This window comes from Vidua macroura, chromosome Z, assembly GCF_024509145.1.
Source record: "Vidua macroura isolate BioBank_ID:100142 chromosome Z, ASM2450914v1, whole genome shotgun sequence".
Taxonomy (NCBI): Eukaryota; Metazoa; Chordata; class Aves; order Passeriformes; family Viduidae; genus Vidua; species Vidua macroura.
Genome location: NC_071611.1, coordinates 916,944 through 934,396, shown reverse-complemented (window position 1 = coordinate 934,396; position 17,453 = coordinate 916,944). Strand labels below are relative to the sequence as shown.

Genomic DNA, 17,453 nt, shown 5'->3' with positions numbered 1-17,453 from the left:
TCGCGCTCGGCTCTCCTCAGCAACCCGGCCTCCCTTACGGATCCCGCTTTCCCTTCCCGCCCTGTTTCCTGACGGTTCCCCTCAGCAACCCCGCCTTCCTTCCCGTTCCCCTCAGCAACTCCGCCTTCCTTCCCGTTCCCTTCAGCGATCCCGCCTTCAGCGATCCCGCCTTCAGCGATCCCGCCTTCAGCGATCCCGCCTTCAGCGATCCCGCCTTCAGCGATCCCGCCTTCAGCGATCCCGCCTTCCGCCCTTCCTTCCCGCTCCCCTCAGTGATCCCGCCCCCCTTCCTCGCTACTACCCTTTCTGCCCTGCTTCCCTCAGCAGTTCCCCACCTTCCCTTCCCTTCCCTTCCCTTCCCTTCCCTTCCCTTCCCTTCCCTTCCCTTCCCTTCCCTTCCCTTCCCTTCCCTTCCCTTCCCTTCCCTTCCCTTCCCTTCCCTTCCCTTCCCTTCCCTTCCTTTCCTTTCCTTTCCCGCTCTGGTCAGCGTTGCCGCCCTTTACGACTTTCAGTTTTTTTCTGGCCTTTTGTAAACGTAACTTATGTGAAATTATTTGTACAAGAGGAGTTTGCCTAGTGAAGAAAAGAACCTGTTTCAATCCGTGCGTTAAGATTACATCATCGAAATAAATGTGTATTAAGTGGGCGGAGAATATGCAGTAAGTGGGCGTGTTCATGTGAATTTTACTGTATAACAGATGCAACTTTTAACCCTTTGGTAAGCTGATCAGTTGGAACGTCCTCGCACGCTGCGCTGAATAAACAATGTCTTCTTTCTAAGGTGAACTTTCTAAAGTGTCTGTTCACAGAGTCCTAAAATCGACAACACCCTCCACACTCCCGCTCCCCTCAGAGCTCCCGCCTCACGCCCTTCCTCCTAGTCCCTCCAGACTCACAGAATTACAGTCAAAGGTTGGAAAAGACCTCCGAGATCGTGCCCAACCTATGACTGGTCCCCTTCTGTGTCATCCATACCACACCACTGAGTGCCATGTCCAGGCGTTCCTTGGACACCTCTAGGGACGAGGACGCCAAACCTCCCTGGGCCGCCCCAATGCCAGAACGCCCTTTCCATTAAGAAATTCCTCCTGACGCCCAACCCGCGCCTCCAATGGCGCAGCTCGAGACCACATCCCCTTGTCCTACCACTGGCTGCCCGGGAGAAGAGACCGACCCTCACCCGCCCTACAACCTCCTCCAGCGCCCCGCGCTCCCCGCCCCGCTTCCCTCAGCGCTCCGCCCTTTCCGCCCGCCCCGCGCGCTCCCCGCCCTCCCTAACGCCCGCCCGAGCGCGGCGGATTCAAAGCGGGGCTCGAACCGGCCCGCGGCTCGTCCTCCTCCTCCTCCCCCGGCCCAGCGTCCTCCTCCTCCCCCGGCCGGGCGTCCTCTTCCCCCGGCCGAGCGGCTGAGCGAGTGGGGCCGGGGCGAAGGCCGGCAAGCACTGGCGCTGGGCCTGGTAGAACCTGAGGAGAAGCGGGCGCTGCCGCCGGGCGCAGGGGTGGCTTCGATCCCCTCAGCGTATCCCGATCCGCCTCGGAGTGTCCACGCAGGTACGGGTACGGAGGTGGGGAGCTCTCCAAGAACGGATTTATTAGGCGCGGTGGTTGATGGTATTTTAAGCCAAGTGCGAAGTAAAGGCATTTTAAAAGTTTCCAAGTGTGAGCCGCCGGAGGGAGCTGTGTGAGCGCTCAGTGCCGGGCCCCAGTGTTAAGTGCGGGGGTTTGTCACATTGTATAGCTTTTTCTTTTAATCAATTCCTGTCTGTAATAGGGTTAATAAGTCTATTATTATAGACAATATAGTAATCGATATATAATGCTCTTTTTGATGCCTCCAGACTTCACTAATTACTGCTAACACTTTTTTTTTTTTTTTGCTTAATTACGTTTTTAAAGAAACACAGCTCTTTAAACATCAATCATCTGACGCAGTCTCCCTGAGAGTCTTCTATGCCTTATATAAGCCAGGTATTTCTTGGTTTTTGCAGTAAATTCCAACACCTTTTCTACTGCACACTTCAATATAATAAGGATGCTCCCGGTCTCATGAGGAATCGCTGCACTGATACCACACTGCATTTATCTCCAAAGTTCTGGGAAACTTATTGCCTTGTCTAGTGCCACTTTATGCTTCCTTTCCTGCCTTCAATTTAGTAAGATAAAAGAGAATTATTCCACTTACTGTTTCATTTACGTGCCCTTTGCTTCTTTGACAGATCAGGGTCTTTCTACAAATTCTGCTTTTGTAGGCAATGTTTGCAGCTTGGATCTTGGTAAAATTCCTGCCTTCATTTTTGTTCCCCCTCAGTGTATTGGTGAAGGATATGGCATCCTCAAGCCTGGAAGATTTATGCCTCCAGATGAATATGAAGATTTCAAATATTAAAAAGTTACTCCTATTGAGAGACATAGGTAAGCAAGAGCAACAGTGGGGTTTGGTTTGCACTTCACTGCAAGAGAGACACTGAGGGGCTGGAGCATGTCCAGGGCAGGGAACGGAGCTGGGAAGGGGCTGGAGCCCCAGGAGAGCTGAGGGAGCTGGGAAGGGGCTCAGCCTGGAGAAAAGGAGGCTCAGGGGGGACCTTGTGGCTCTGCACAGCTCCTGACAGGAGGGGACAGCCGGGGGGGGGTCGGGCTGTGCTCCAGGGAACAGGGACAGGAGGAGAGGGAACGGCCTCAGGCTGGGCCAGGGCAGGCTCAGGGTGGCCACCAGCAGGAATTTCCTCAGGGAAAGGGTCAGGAACTGGAACTGCCCAGGGAGGTGGTGGAATCCAGATCCCTGAAGGGATTTAAAAGCCCCACTTGGGACGCAGGTTAGTGGTGGCCTTGACAGTGCTCTGGGGCAATAGCTGGACGTGGTCTTAGAGGGCTTTTCCAACCTAAGTGATTCCATGAACTCTGTTGGCTGTGCGGAGTACAAGGCTGACAGTTTGGCTTGCTGCTTCTCCTGAATGGATATAATGGCTGAGAAGCAGATTCCTCCCTTCTTGTGGAGGGGAGGAATACTGGATTTTGGTTTTTCCTTGGAGATTTCGTAGCTCAGTGTTCTCTCTTTTACAGGTGAAGATGAATCACGCAAGCCTGTGCTCCGTAAAATACAGAATGAGGTGATCTTTGTACATGATCTCCTGAATAAAATGGAAAATCAATTTAAACAGCAAGAAAAACTGAAAGATTCACTCAAAGTAATCTTTTTTTTTTCCTGTTCATAAAATACTGAAAGATTCAAAGAAATCTTTGATACGTATGTCACCTTTTTTTCCCTAGATTCTTAGTGGTGTTTGGATGCATGTGCTTACAAGAGAAACTGGGGCTTGGAACAGGCTTGCTGATGGTTTGTTAAGCAGTTCTCCAGACAATGAACATTAAAAATTGTATTTTTCAAGGCTTGTACATAGAATCATAGAATTGTAGAATGGTTTGATTTGGAAGGGACCTTAAAGCTCATCCAGTCCCAACCCCCTGCCACGGGCAGGGGCACCTTCCACTGTCCCAGGCTGCTCCAAGCCCTGTCCAGCCTGGCCTTGGACACTTCCAGGGATCCAGGGGCAGCCACAGCTGCTCTGGGCACCCTGTGCCAGGGCCTGCCCACCCTCACAGGGACAGAAGGTATTCTTAATATCTAATCTGACTCTACCTTCCTTCATCCTAAGGCCATTAAAATAATGTCTTTGTCACTGGCCTTGAAAACATGTCTTTATCATAATAGATATGGTGATCTAAAGAGCAGCTCTGCTTACACATCTTCGCAATAGCTGCACCAGGTGTTCAGTTAGAATTTGTCTGTTTTTCTACTGTGTGTTTGCGGTGCCTTTGTTAAGTCTTTTGTGGAGATGTTGTTTGGGGAATGGAGGTGAGTTTACCATAGTATCTCGTCTTCACCACCACCATTCCCCTGACCAGACCTTGTTGAGGGTGCGTTGCTAAAGTTCCTTTTGCCTGCTCAAATTTCTCTGACGTTCTGAGGGCAAGGACAGATGCTCCTTCCTTTGTATCTTTACTAGTTTTCCTGGGGAAATTATGGGGTATGGAGGTAAGATGATGTTGACAGAATAAAAGGCACCTCTTAAAAAGCTGAAAATTAATTTAGTATTGCCCTAATTTTACTTGCCTGATGTTAGTAGGATGAGATTTCTGATATAGTCTGATATTAATTTCAGGAGCTCCAGAAGGCTGCTGGGAGAGATCAAAAGGAAGCACAGCACCTCCTTGAACACATTCCACGCTATCTGCCTAAACCACCCAAGAGCTGGTATGTGGTACATGAGCCCAGAGGATTCAGGCTGCTCCTGGTACTGTCCAGCTGCAGCACTGTCCAGCTGTGCTCCTTTCACTCCACATTAACTAGGAAATTTTGGGAGCCAAAGTTGTTGTATGTATTGATTGTGGAGTTGGCTCTTGTCCAGGCTTGTGCTAGCGCCCCAACAAATTTGTCAGGTCAAGACTATAAAATCCCAAGTTGTTCCAGTGGGAGCTTCCAGGGGTAGGTGTGGTATAGTAGAAAGCAAGTGCTTCTCTGAGTCTGAGCATCCCTTCCTTTAGAATCACAAGCACACCAATTTTGTAACTGCAGTGCCCACAGATTAAAGGGTTAGTGACCCAAATGCTGGGTCGCTAGAACTGAAGTTCACCACTGCCCCTCCAAATACAATTAAAAACCAAAAATCCTCTAACTCAGTCGTCTTTCTGTGGGACTTTGAATTGTGTTTGTGGTAGTTTTGTTGTCTTTTCCCTACAGCAATCCTGCATTTATTTCAGCTAGCTCTGACATCCCCTTGCCTTGGAGAGGGCTGTGGTAAGAAGCTTTTCAGAGTCAAGTAGCTGAAGAGTGTGTGAAAATGACAAGTATGTGAATTAACATACAAGTAATGGCTTCTAAGACATTTCAACTCTTGAGTTCCTCATCTCTTTCTCCATCCTCTTGGAGCTGCTTTTTTTTTATGGAGTGTTGTTAGTGTGTGTCAGGTGGGGTGTCACTTGCAGAGTCTTATTATCTGGGGATCCCAGAGTTTCTTTCCCACCTCGTAGCTTGTCAGAAGGCAATGCATTAGTTTGAACTCAGTGCTTCCAGCATGTGCCCTGAATCCACCAGGTTTACTTGGTCTGATTCCTAATGCCAGAGAAGCCTCAGTCTCAAAACTGACCATCCCACAAGTTTTCCAGCAAAGGCAGATGTATTCCAGCAAAGCAAAAGGTTAAATGTGTGGAAAGAGGATTCTAGAAGAGAAAAAGGAACGGTAATTTTTGTTGGTGTGTAGCAATATGGACACTGGTGTAGGTATTGTACTGAAACTGTTCTTAGCTGGTGAAGGGATTACTTGTGCAGAAGCTTTTTTTCTTACTCCCACCCATTAGACATGAACCCCTCAGTTTAGGAAACAGCCTCTCAAAATGTCTCTAGGGGTGATGTGCTCCTTTTCAATTTAGATGTTGCTTTTTGTGTGTGTGTGTGTGTGTAAGAACTGAAGTTTTTCAGAAATTACCACTTCGGTTCTGCCTTCCTGTCATAACTTACTTTCTTATTGTAGAAAATCCTTTGTCTTAACTTTGTGTTAGCTCCTGGAAATTGTTTAGATGTAAATGAAGCTTGTTCAGTGATTGTGCCACCTCTGACACCAAAAGATTTTTTGGGATGTTCGTTTCCCTTACAATCTTGTCCTGCTTGTGATTAGGAAGTTAATTGTGATATGACTTTAGCCAATTCTTCCCTTTCTAGAGAGAACCACAATATGTAAAATCAACCAAGTTTTTCTGATAATTTTCTACACATTGTGCTCAGCCAGCTTGCAGCTGCTGTTCTGGTAGTGTCAGTTTGTTGCTGGTTTTTCTTGAGTAACAATATACTGTATGATGATGCCATTTGTCAAAACACACTTCCTCCTTTTGTCCCCATGTTGTGACTTCTTGATGTTCATTGTGTTGTGCAGTGCAGGATCAAGGAAGTGTAAGAAGGGACATTATTATTCAAAATCCACTGTATCAGTGTAAATATGTTTTCAGGCCTCTTTCCCAAACCTTCCTCTCCTGGCCTCCTCCCTTTCTGTTTCCAGATGTGTGGGGCTGTGAATATTAATCTTGAGTGATTTTTGTGAGATAATGCAGAAAGCAGAGGAGCACTTGAATGCTGTTGAGACAAGCCTTGAAGTCCCTGGGAAAATGAAAACACCCACACAGAGAAACTCAGCAATTCATGGCTTTAGCTATTGTTTCTCTCCTTGGGTTTTCTGTTCTTGTTTACCAGAGGAATCTCACTGAAATAAAAAGCAAGTTCAATATCTCTCAAGCTCTTTGTATCCCCTGTGTTTGTTGAGATTCAGTTTCTCATTCCACCAGAGCCAGGTTTTGTAAACAAGTGGAAGTTTTTCCTTTTCGTGGTTCAGGTCAGTGGTGAACTGTGTCTGCACCACCTCACTGTAGCAGTGCAGGGGCAAGGGAGTGGGTGGGAGCACAAAGGAAGGATGCTTGGATATGGGGAATCATCTAGAAAAGGTTTGTTGCAGTGTGATAGACAGCAGGAGACTGGAGTGTGGGAGGAATGAAGTTTCAAGATGTGAACTTGCTTCCCTTGGTTCTTGTGTTTATCCTTTCATTCCAAATCCACCTCCACCACCACCCAAAATGCGCTCCCCCTCCCCTTTCCCTCCTGTTTGCTGACATTCCCTGCTAGCTGCAGGGTGCCAGGATTCGTTTTGTTGTTGTTGTTCAGATGCAAACAGATGTTCTTCAGATGATGACAACTGAGTAAGTTTGTCTGCAGATGTCCTGGGTTTCAGAAGGGCGCTGTGCTGTGTCACAAGCGCAGAGCAGAGCTGCTCTTGTCCCTGTGTCACCGAGTGGGAGCCCAGCAGGTGGCACTGCCTGTCCTCTCCGTGGCACTGGTGTTCCTCGGCGATGAGACACTGGGCTTGGCGTGACTTGATGTGACACCTCAAACCCTGGCCCTGGGGTCGACAGATGGGGCACTGCTGTGCCCTTCACCGCTGTGGGACCCCATGTGCGACAGTGATCTCTTGTGGGACGCTCAGATCCAAGCAGAGGATCATTTCCTTGTCCAGATCAGCTCTGTACTGCCTTAGTTAATTCTGCTGCATATCCCAGTAATGTCCATGTGTTCTGATGACAGTGGATTTGGCCATATGCATCACCTTTGCTGTGCTGCTGAGGAGCAGCTGAGTGCGTGGCTGGCAAGTCCCTTGGGGTTTGAGGCTCTAAGCTGAGGGTTTAGAGGAAGGGTGAATTTATAAAAGTAATGTTCTAATAATCAGGAATAAATCAGGAAATTCTTTGACCTTTTGGATCTTGCCTAATAAATTTTTAAAAGTGTCTGCAAGGTGGTGTTGAATTTCTTTGCTTCAAAAGTTTAATGGATGAGTCAGGCTTCCCAAGATTTGAACCTGTTTCAAAGAGCTATGAAGTATTTCACATCTGCCCATTAAGGCTGCAGCTCTGTGCTGCGTTTTATCTGATAAAAAGCCAGGCCTTGCGTTGTGTGAAATGTAATGGTACATTGAATTCTGAGCTGTGCCTTGCTGCACTTGGACTGCTTCCAGCTCACCTGCTAGCAGCCTCTGTAGCAGAGAAACCAAGAGCTGTGCTGAAGTCAGCTGAAGGATACGATTTGAAACAGAGTAGACTTGCTTTACTGATGTTTCTTTTGTGAAATATCGTTAATTGTGTTCATCCAGCCTAACAGGCTGGAACTTAGGTCTGTGACTAAGCAATGCAGTGAAATTCTCCTTCCTACTTACCTGTTGTTTATGTACTGAATATTCCTTCCTATTACAGCAGCATCGTGCCAACTATGATACACAAAGATCAAACAACGGCTGAAGAACCCAAATCTGAGAAGAAACCTTCAAAAGAGAAAAAAGCCATTAAAGAAGCAGCATTAATAACCACAGAGGAGTTTGAAAGTGTTCCTTTGTAAGTAAGCGTGGCTTCCCTTATACCCTGGCATATCAATTTGGGTGGCACATACAGGTTTGGGAGAGTGACCTCTTGCAGGACTGGGACTGACAGAGATGAAATATTTCATGGGGTGAAACATTACAATAGCTCCAAATGGTTTAAATGCATTGCTAGCAAAACTGAAAATCGAATGAATGGAGTTAATTGGGCTCTTCTTTCTGCTGCTGTTGGGAAGATGAAGTCTGATTGGTTAAAACCCAAACCTCTTACCTCAAAAGTCACTGTAATTGTATGAACAGAGATTTATTAACTAACCGGTGAATCCTCATCTTGTTTTGAGAACTGACATTAAAAAAATGAGCCATCATCTGATAACATGGAGGGTTTGTTTACATACAGAAAGAAAAACAGTGATAAATGCTGTTTTTATTTGACCCAATTATTGGTTTCTGGAAACTTCAAGTCTTGACTTAACAATCTGTTTTGAGACAGGAAAAATAATCAGACTTGTTAAAAGAAAAAAAAAAAAAAAAAACAAACCACTTTGCACTGAAATTCCCAAATTTCTGGAATAGAAAGCTGTGGGTGTTTTCCCCTAACACCAGGACCTGATTAATGGATATCCTTGTCTGAAGTCTGATATATATATATGTCTTAAATGGCATTTGGGTGGCATGGGTAAATGTTTCTGCAAAAAGAAGAAATTTCTCTTGATACCTAAGGCCAAATTGTTATTGAGACTCTAGATTTACTGTGTTCCCTGACAATACCTGTTTCAGTAAGAAATATGGTTTTGAGTCTGTACTTTACTTAAGGCTTTCCAATAATGTTTTTCTATAGCCTTCAACATTTTCAGGTGAGTAATGCCCATTTTCTTCCTTTTCCTGACTGTTGAGCTAATGATAAAGGACTTCTGGTTACTTCTTAGAAGAGCATCCACCTGATATTTTTATTCTGTAGAACACCTCAGGTATTTTGTGGATTTATTCCCTTAGGTAGATCTCTCCTGATAAAATTATGGGAGGATAAAGCTGGAGCCTGGGAATTTTTGGTCTTTATCTCTGCTGTGGCAAGAGAAATAGGCACAGACCATTCCAGCCAAATATTGTTTTAACTTCCAGTTAAGGCTATGATCTTCCACATCACAAGACAGGTGGAAGGACACTTGGGGGCCTGGTTTAGTGGTGGCCTTGGCTGTGCTGGGGGAAAAGTTGGACTTGAAACTAAAGGAGTTTATGTTTTCCACTGCTGTTCATGGGCGTGGAGGATGGGGACAGAGGCCGGATAGATCCTCCTCCTATCCATTGCAGATTCACAAAACCACAGAATAAGCAGAGTTGGAAGGCACTCCTTGTGGAAATGTTGCAGCTGTGTCGGAAGGTACCCATTATGGAAAGGTTGCAGCTTAGACTGTGCTGGTAGAGCTCTAGAAATAATTTAATTTTATTCAGATGGGAGAAGCATGTTTGTTCTGTGGAGGAAAATTTACATGAATTTACATAGATCTATTAATCTAACAGTATTTCTGTTGCCTGGCAATGTTGTAGTACAAGATTGAGGGAGCACTTGCAATTTCACATACTGATTGACCAAATCTAAGCAAATACTTGTAACACAAGTTCTCTTACACTGATTGTATTCTCTTGGAAGAATGAGAATTTGGTTTAGGGCCCATTTCTTCAGGTGAGCACTGGAGGTGGGGGGTGGTCACTGAAAAACTGAGGCTGTTTTCACTTGCTTTATGCTGAACACGAAAGAAAATCTATTCCTAACACCATCAGGCCACCATCAGACACACTGGCTTCAGTGACTTCATAGTCCTAGGACTGGGCAGCTGGCATTTAGCAAAGGTACACGCTGTGTTAAGGGGCAGATGTGGAGCACCCTGATCAAACAGAACACTTTGCACAATAAAAAACCTGCAAATTTTCTTACCCTTCAAATCTGTTGCAGGAAGGTGGTTTTTGGCGGAAGATAAAGGACATTTCACAGTACCTGTCTTTGTTAACTTTTGACTTTGAGGCAAAGGAAAATGTTTGCTTTATTCTGTGTCTAGAATTCTTACTGCTTACTAAAAATCTTACTGCTGAAAGCATTTTAGATTCAGTGCATTCATTATAACTCTCAAGTCTCAAAAGATGGTCGCTTGGGAGAATACATGGCTATTTTAGCCCAACCATTTTTGAGAGAGCAGAGGGTGGCCATTGCAAGCTTTATCTCTTTTAGAGTGGTATATATGTGATATATTGATGTTATTCTTTCCTCTAAGGAACACAGCACTGTGCTCTGGTTTTTCATACCTATAGAAAAAATGCTTTGAAAAAGGGCTTCTGTGGATTAAAAAAAGAAACTGACTGGATCTTTTTTAGAAGAGTTTTGAATTTTATTGCATTTGGAATGGTGAAGCAGATTTTAAAGTTATTTTAAATCTAAATTAAATGCCTGAATTTGGAGCTTCTCAACTTTGTATTTTTATATTAGTGTACCTATTGGACTGAAAAAAATGTCAGCATTAATGGGTTTGCCAGCCATGGTTGGGTAGAAACATGAGGGGGCTGTAGGACAGCTGGAGTTTTTATGATCCTTAGTTATGCACAGAATAAAAATTCCATTCAGTTTTGACGGGGTTTAATTTCAGATTAAAGCATCTTGGATGCCTGAGGGCCTCTCAAAGAACATTTGTTTTTAGGTTTAGGCAACCCGGTCCTGCCTCTCTGTTTCAGCTTCAGGATGAGCTGAGGTGCTCCCTTGGCTTTATTAAGCGTGTTCACTGTCTGTGTGTCGGCAGTGGGAGCACAGGAACTTAAATAAAGGTATTTTACACCTCTGGGCCGAGCCTTCCTCGCTCTGCGCGCTCCCCTGTGGCGCAGGGAGGCAGAGAGAGCAATAAATAGCATTTAATGCACGCAGGCAAAGCCCTGCTGTGGTTACAGGCTGTGCTTGTGCTGTGGCTGCATTTCAGGGGCGGTAGCGCTGCTTTTATTGCTGTGCAAAGTAGAGCGTTTTTATAGCTCCGAGATGGCTGCTCCTCCGACGCTGAAGTAATCGAGGTGTCAATAAAGTTGAAAGCTGGTCGCAAGTAACTTTGTAGCTACTAAGTTTCAAACTCGGTTTGGAGGCCCAGCAATTGCTTTGAATTCAATTTTACACACCTCGCCAGCCTGTCTGCCTGGCAGGGACTGGTTGCTGTTGAAATCTACAGCACTTATTTTGAGTTGGCAATTGCAGAATGCCTGTCTGAATTCTGGTTTGGAATACTGAACTTGTAATTGATTATCTACTTCTGCTTTGAATTCTTTGTATGTTCTCCAAAGATTGAGCCTGTCTGTTCAGATTAAAACAAGGGAGGAACTTGCTGTTCATTGATCTTTTCAGTCTTGCTGTCCCACAGCTTTTAGCCACCTGCTCTTCTGACCTACAGCATTCATTCTTAAAATGAATTGTAACACTTGTGTAATTCCTCACATCTGCAAACCAGTACTGAGCAAAACACAGCCAGGTTTGGTTTGTTGTAGCAACTGAATGAAGGCCACAGGACAATGCAGGTTGCAAGGCTGGCCTGGCCTTTACTGCCATTTTTGGGTGATGTGGGAGGGAGGTTGTGTTGTATTTAGCTCACTGCTTGTCATTTGAGTTTCAGATTTCATTTTTATATAATGGCTTCTCAGTGTGCAGCACAGTTCCTTTTCCTTGAAGGCATGGCTTTACATCTGTAAATACTGAATAGCCTTGCTTGCTAATCTTCCAGTGTTCTAGTATTTCCACATCACTTTGTTCTTTATCTTCTGTGCTTCCTGTACCTCTAGGCTGTTATCAACAGACCTTATTCTTCTAGTACTAGTATTATGAAATGCTCTGAGAGTTCAGAAACGGATGCTGGTGGTGCAGAACCATATCTGCACAACGCAGTAGGCTGCACAGTCAAATACAGAAGGCAACACACAACTAGTAGCTCTTCAAAAAACCTCAGATAATCACAGAATCACGATGTTGGAAGGGACCTTCAAGATCATTGAGTCCAACCCATGCCCTAAGACTTCAATGAAACAATGGCACTGAGTGCCACATCAAACAAAACAAAACAAAAAAAAAAAAAACAAACAAATAAACACTAACAAACAAACAAAAAAAAGGGCCCGTGGTGGGCCGGGGCTACTGCGCTCCAGCTCCACTCCACACCGGTTGCTGGATTGTTCAGTGCCCTGGCTAAACAATAAATGGCTGTAACATCAAACACAGGTTATTTGTGATGATAATACGAGCCAAGTTGTGCCCCTAGGCAAACATTTCATTTCATGCTGTTTTCTGCAAAGTTACTTTATTTTTCTGTGTTTAAGTGGTACATTACAAAAGCAACCTTTATTCTGCTTTGCAGCTTAAGCACTGAATACATTGTGTTTCTTAATTTAGCTTTCTAATATTTTATCTTTCTGGTTTAAATTTTGTCATGGCCTTTTTACCTTCAAGAGTGTTAAGCAATCAAGGAAATGAACAGAATTAACTACTACAGAATTAACTACTGCATATATTCATTGATACAAAACAAGAGAAACTGCCTCTAACTAGGAATGGCTTCTTCAGTTAAGGCAGATTAAAGAGAAGAATAAACACAACTTTGTGACTTTCAGGTTGCTGATTCTTATTTTTATTTGTAGGTATATGAAAGGCCGTATAACATATGATCAGATTAATGCAGTTGTTCAAGAGATTAACAAGGCCGTGGTGGGCAAGTACAGGATCTTGTATCAGCCTTTGAAGTCTTTGAATTCACAACTCAGAAGCCTCTACCACAGGTTCATAGAAGAAGAAACTAAGGATACAAAAGGTATTTTTTTCCTTTGTTAATACCAAACACCCATAACACTTGGATGTTGCAGCAGAAATATAAAAGTACTGGTCTTTTTTTCAGTATTTTTGACTGAAGAGTTTCCCATAGTGAATGTTTTCCTTGAAAAATATGTCCCTTTGATGGTGTGTCATGGCAGAAACTTTGAGTGCACAAAGATTTAGTTTGGAATCACTACAAGTTCTGGAAATTCTTAGCTTGATAACCAAACCATAGAAATGTGTTCTCAGGTGTTAAACTTGATTGGACGTGAACTATTAAAAATTTGTTCTGAAGTTGGGAAATCTGGCTAATTAATTGTGCTGCAGTGGTTTTGTAGAAGAGGTAAGTCTGTCTGATAATCTTAAGAAGTTTTCTCCTCTTAAAAGCATAGAGGGAATGAAAACCAAAATACATTTCTTTCAATTGAAAAGCAATTTGCACTTATGGGCTAGTTTTCCCAAAAACATGTGTCACTGTAAATCTCTGATATTAAAATCTCCTTTTTGGCATACTTTTCTTCTTGAGAACGAGTATGTAATTATTCCTGGAGGGGCGTACTGCACATCTCAAGCTTGGTGATGTCCTTAGAATGCCCTCATGTTTGCAAGTTCAGGAATAAAGAGTGGAGCACACTCTCCTCTGTCTGTAAAAAGAGCTGTCTCTGACAACACCATGGCACCCACCTTCCGTTTTAGCCCTGGACAGAACTTCTGCCCTGAGCATTCCCTGGGTACTCAGGAGTGCCCTGAAGATAAACTGCAATTTTTTCTTCCTTCCTTCCTTCCTTCCTTCCTTCCTTTGCTTTTGCTTCCCTTCAAGACTCTGGATATTATAGTGTGACGATAACATCAGTGACTAGTGACTTCTGGGTTCTAAATGCAGCTTTTCTGCAGGAGGGAGTTCTGATTTGATGGACATTCTGGCACTTTATTTTGTAAGATAAACAGAGAATCACAGAATGGTTTCGGTTGCAAGCGGCCTTTAATATTAACCACTTCCACCCCCTGCCATGGGCAGGGAGACCTTCCACTGTCCCAGGCTGCTCCAAGCCCTGTCCAGCCTGGCCTTGGACACTTCCAGGGATGCAGGGGCAGCCACAGCTGCTCTGGCCACCCTGGGCCAGGGCCTGCCCGCCCTCACAGCCAGCAATTCCCAGTTCCCAATCTCCCACCTGTGCCTGCCCTCTGGCAGTGGAAGCCATTGCCTGTGTGCTGTCCCTGCATGCCTTGTCCCCAGTCCCTGTGCAGCTCTCCTGGAGCCCCTTGAGGCCCTGGCAGGGGCTCTGAGCTCTCCCTGGAGCCTTCTCTTGTGCAGCTGAACAGCCCCAGCTCTGCCAGGCTGGCTCCAGAGCAGAGGGGCTCCAGCCCTGGCAGCAGCTCCGGGGCCTCCTCTGGGCTGGCTCCAGCAGCTCCACGTCCTTCTCATGCTGCAGTCACAGGGCTGGACACAGGATGAGACCTGTGAGGTCTCAGATGACCTCCAGATGAGGTCCCAGTTGCCATACAAAGGTCATTGTTGTAAAGGGCTTTATTAGAAGTATTCTGAGCACATGCAGCTGCATAAATTTGTGCGACTGACTTCTGGTTTGGGCTGTGATGGTTTGGTTTCTCTCTAAGCATGTTGTGCTTCAGTTGAACAGCAGCTTATATTAATCTGGATTTCTTAAAATACTGGTTTCATTAATTCAATTTACAACATGTTTTTGCTATCACTGTTCCTGTCCTTAGGACAGTAGTAAAGAGTTTGAGCCCACAGCTGTAGAAGAGAGGCTGAACACGAGAAGGGCCCCCCTGGGCCCGGAGTGCTGCTCAGTCTGCACTGTGATCCACAGTAATCTTGGCTGCAGTGAAGAAGCCGTCCTAGCAATGTGAGAAACCTTCGGCTGGTCAGAGAATTTTCTGTCAGCTGGGGACCTTAGGTCTGAAAAACTGAAGTGCTTCATTTCTTTAAGTACCTGAGAGATGGCCTTTATTTCTTGTTCATCTTGGGAAGTTCAGTTAGGAAACTAGGACATTCAGCATCTGATAGAGTGTGTGTATTTGTGTGGTAGATGGTTTTGTTTAGCTTTTTTTTTGTGATTAATCATTTAGAAAGTGTAGAGAAAAGTCCTGGCAGGCTGTCAGATGGTCCTTATCTGGCCAGCACAAAATGATTAAGTGTCTTTATCCATCGCTGTTTTCAGGATGACGTTCCGCATTCATTGATTTGTTTGTTTAAATCTCTCCTGTGAGTGTCTCTCTGCTTAGGATTCCCACTGGTTCTCAGCCTGGGCTGATTGCCAGCTGACCTCTTCTCTGATTTCAAGATGAGAGAAGATGCTGCCTGGTTTATCAGGGTCATTTCCAGCCACTCAGGTGGTTCAGTGAGTTTAGCTGGTTGTTTAGCACGTGGACCAAACCACTGCCCTTCACCCAGCTCTGATTTCTTCACAAGAAAGATCCTGCTCTGCTGAATGTTGCCACTCTGGATTGTGAGCAAATACAAGGAGTCTTGTTTTATCAAAATTCAGGACGTTCTGATGCTCCCCCAGATGTAGCAGACTGTGAAGGCAGCAGGCAGGTTATGCCTGGCATCCCAACACTGTCTGGGTGTGTTGGTGTCCCTGGAAGTTGTAAATGGTCTCTATTTGAGACCATTTTCTATTTTGAGCAGTAAAGCAGTTCTTCTTTCTTTTCCTAGTAGACAAACTTACTACTTCTCATCTGTATGTGGATTTGGTGGTGTTACAAGTTCTGAGATTTCCAGCAGGGTTTCTCTCTGGGGAAATATCTCTAGATTTTGACAGTGATTGTCTCTGGAAGATTCTACTCCCTGTGAAACATGTGTGTCACCAAGTCTCATAAGAGGCCCAGGCTGTGAGAAAACATGATCTGTTATTTCTCAGCTCTGTCTAAGCAAGATTTTGGGGGACATTGCACTTACAAACATAATTCTTAGACCTTAGTTCTTTTCTGGCAGCTTCGGCTTTCCAGCTTGGATCAGCTATTTCCAGAGAAACTGGAAGGATTTAATAGGAGGAAGAGATGCTCCATTTTTTCAAAGATGTCACTGCCTCTGTGTTAAGGATAAAACAAGGAGGGAGAAGGCTATCTTCTTTTTCTAGGCTAAAACACCCCTACCCTTGTGTCATCCTTCCCTTTAGACTTGGGAGTGTGATACCACACATAATTCAGGAATCATTTAGGTTGGAAAAGGCCTCTAAGATCAAAAATTCCAACTGTCAACGGAGCACCATATTCACCACTATACTATGTCATCCAGGGGCACATTCACACTGTTTTTTGAACACTTGAAATGCAGAGGGATGCACTTCCAGGGATGGTAACCCCACCACTGCCCTGGACTGCCTGAATTTAATGACAAATTGCTTTTGGAAGTAGTTAATCAACTACAAGAAAGGGGGTGAGCTTTCAGCTTTGATGGAGGACTTCCCTGTGCCATTTTCTTGGAGACACAGGGACGATGCTGTTGCAAGTGATTAGTCTTTTCCTGTAATTTTCTTAAGTAATGATGAATTACTCTTTTCCAAATCTGATACAGGTCAAGGGAATGGTGGGGTGTATAGCTGCGATGCATGCAGGGCTCTGTCCTTATGGCAAAGATAGAATTCCAGAACATGAGTGCCTGCTGGGAGACAGAGCTCATGGAGCGGGGCCTGTGGATGATGCAGAGTGTCTGAACGTCAGGGGAAGAAGGCTGGCAATTCTCTTTCTGATGGCAGGTTTTAAAAGTAGAACAAAGTTCCCAATGTAGTGTGAAGCCATCCCACTCACTGTGGAATTATGAATTGTAGATTGTGGAATTATGAAGAAGAGGCTGTGCTGTCGCTTGTGGAATGCTGAGTGTCCTACAACAGAGTCGTTTCTGTAACAAAACCAATTTTTGTTTTCCAGGAGTATTTTTTATTGTGGAGGATGATATCAAGGAGTTCACTCAGCTGAAGTTGGATAGGCGCTTCCACAGCATCCTCAGCATCCTGAGGCACTGCCAGAGAGTGAGAGAGATTCGCGGCTCGGGGCTCATCCGCTACGCCATCTGCTAACAGCTCCCCGTGTCTGAGAGACCTGACCTGCCACCCGTGCTCTGCTCTCCACACAGCAGGGAGGGACAGGGAGTGGTTTTTCAGCCACCTACCCTAAATTAGGAGTGGCGTCGAAGTATTTGAGTTTTGTTTTGCAAAGTCGAGGGGAACTATAAATCCGAACCAGAAAGGCAGCTGGGCACCTTTTCTGGTGAGCACGTGAAAGTAAGGTTCTCTCCATGTTAAGAGTGCTCCTTTGGTCCTTTTGTGTTTCTGAGTGTTTTTTTTTCCTTTTTTCTCCTCTTTCTCTCAGAGAATTTTTCTCCCATTTGTTGCCTAAGAGATGGGAACAATGGATATTTAAGAGAGACAAAAGATGTGGCAGGGGAGGGGGGGACTGTGGGGTGGGGAGGAAAAGGGGTGCACTTTGCTACTGTCCCTTAGCTGTGGGTATTTCTCCTGGGAAATGCAGAGATACCACCAGCCTGGGCTGGAGGTCAGGGGCTGGGCTTGGCCCTCAGGTGCTCTCGGGATTGGAGGGGACACAGGTCGGGTTTGGGGTTTTGGGTTTTGCTGCGGAGAGAATTCACTGCTACTGCACTGCTACTGTCCTGCACTGCTTCTCCTTAGGGTGAGTGAGCCTTTGCTTGTGAGAGCAGCCTTTGAACTGGCACCTTTCCAACACCCCGCCTCACTG

General features: G+C 45.2%; 1 protein-coding gene across 1 annotated transcript; it reads left to right on the top strand.

The window, feature by feature from the left end:
• The first annotated feature begins 1,261 nt into the window (after nt 1-1,261).
• On the top strand, nt 1,262-17,018 carry SKA1 (spindle and kinetochore associated complex subunit 1). Its single transcript, XM_054003287.1, has 7 exons — nt 1,262-1,550; nt 2,308-2,411; nt 3,060-3,184; nt 4,160-4,251; nt 7,785-7,922; nt 12,563-12,732; nt 16,629-17,018. Exons 2-7 carry the CDS (start codon nt 2,324-2,326, stop codon nt 16,775-16,777), a joined length of 762 nt encoding a protein of 253 aa, XP_053859262.1. The 5' UTR covers nt 1,262-1,550; nt 2,308-2,323; the 3' UTR covers nt 16,778-17,018.
• Nucleotides 17,019-17,453: the final 435 nt, after the last annotated feature.

What these genes read in the sequence shown, in the direction of transcription:
- SKA1 (XM_054003287.1), top strand. Translation starts at nt 2,324, where the DNA reads ATGGCATCCTCAAGCCTGGAAGATTTATGCCTCCAGATGAATATGAAG. An exon ending in ACTCCTATTGAGAGACATAG is followed by an intron (nt 2,412 to 3,059) that starts GTAAGCAAGAGC and finishes TCTCTTTTACAG; the next exon opens with GTGAAGATGAATCACGCAAG. An exon ending in AGAAACTAAGGATACAAAAG is followed by an intron (nt 12,733 to 16,628) that starts GTATTTTTTTCC and finishes TTTGTTTTCCAG; the next exon opens with GAGTATTTTTTATTGTGGAG.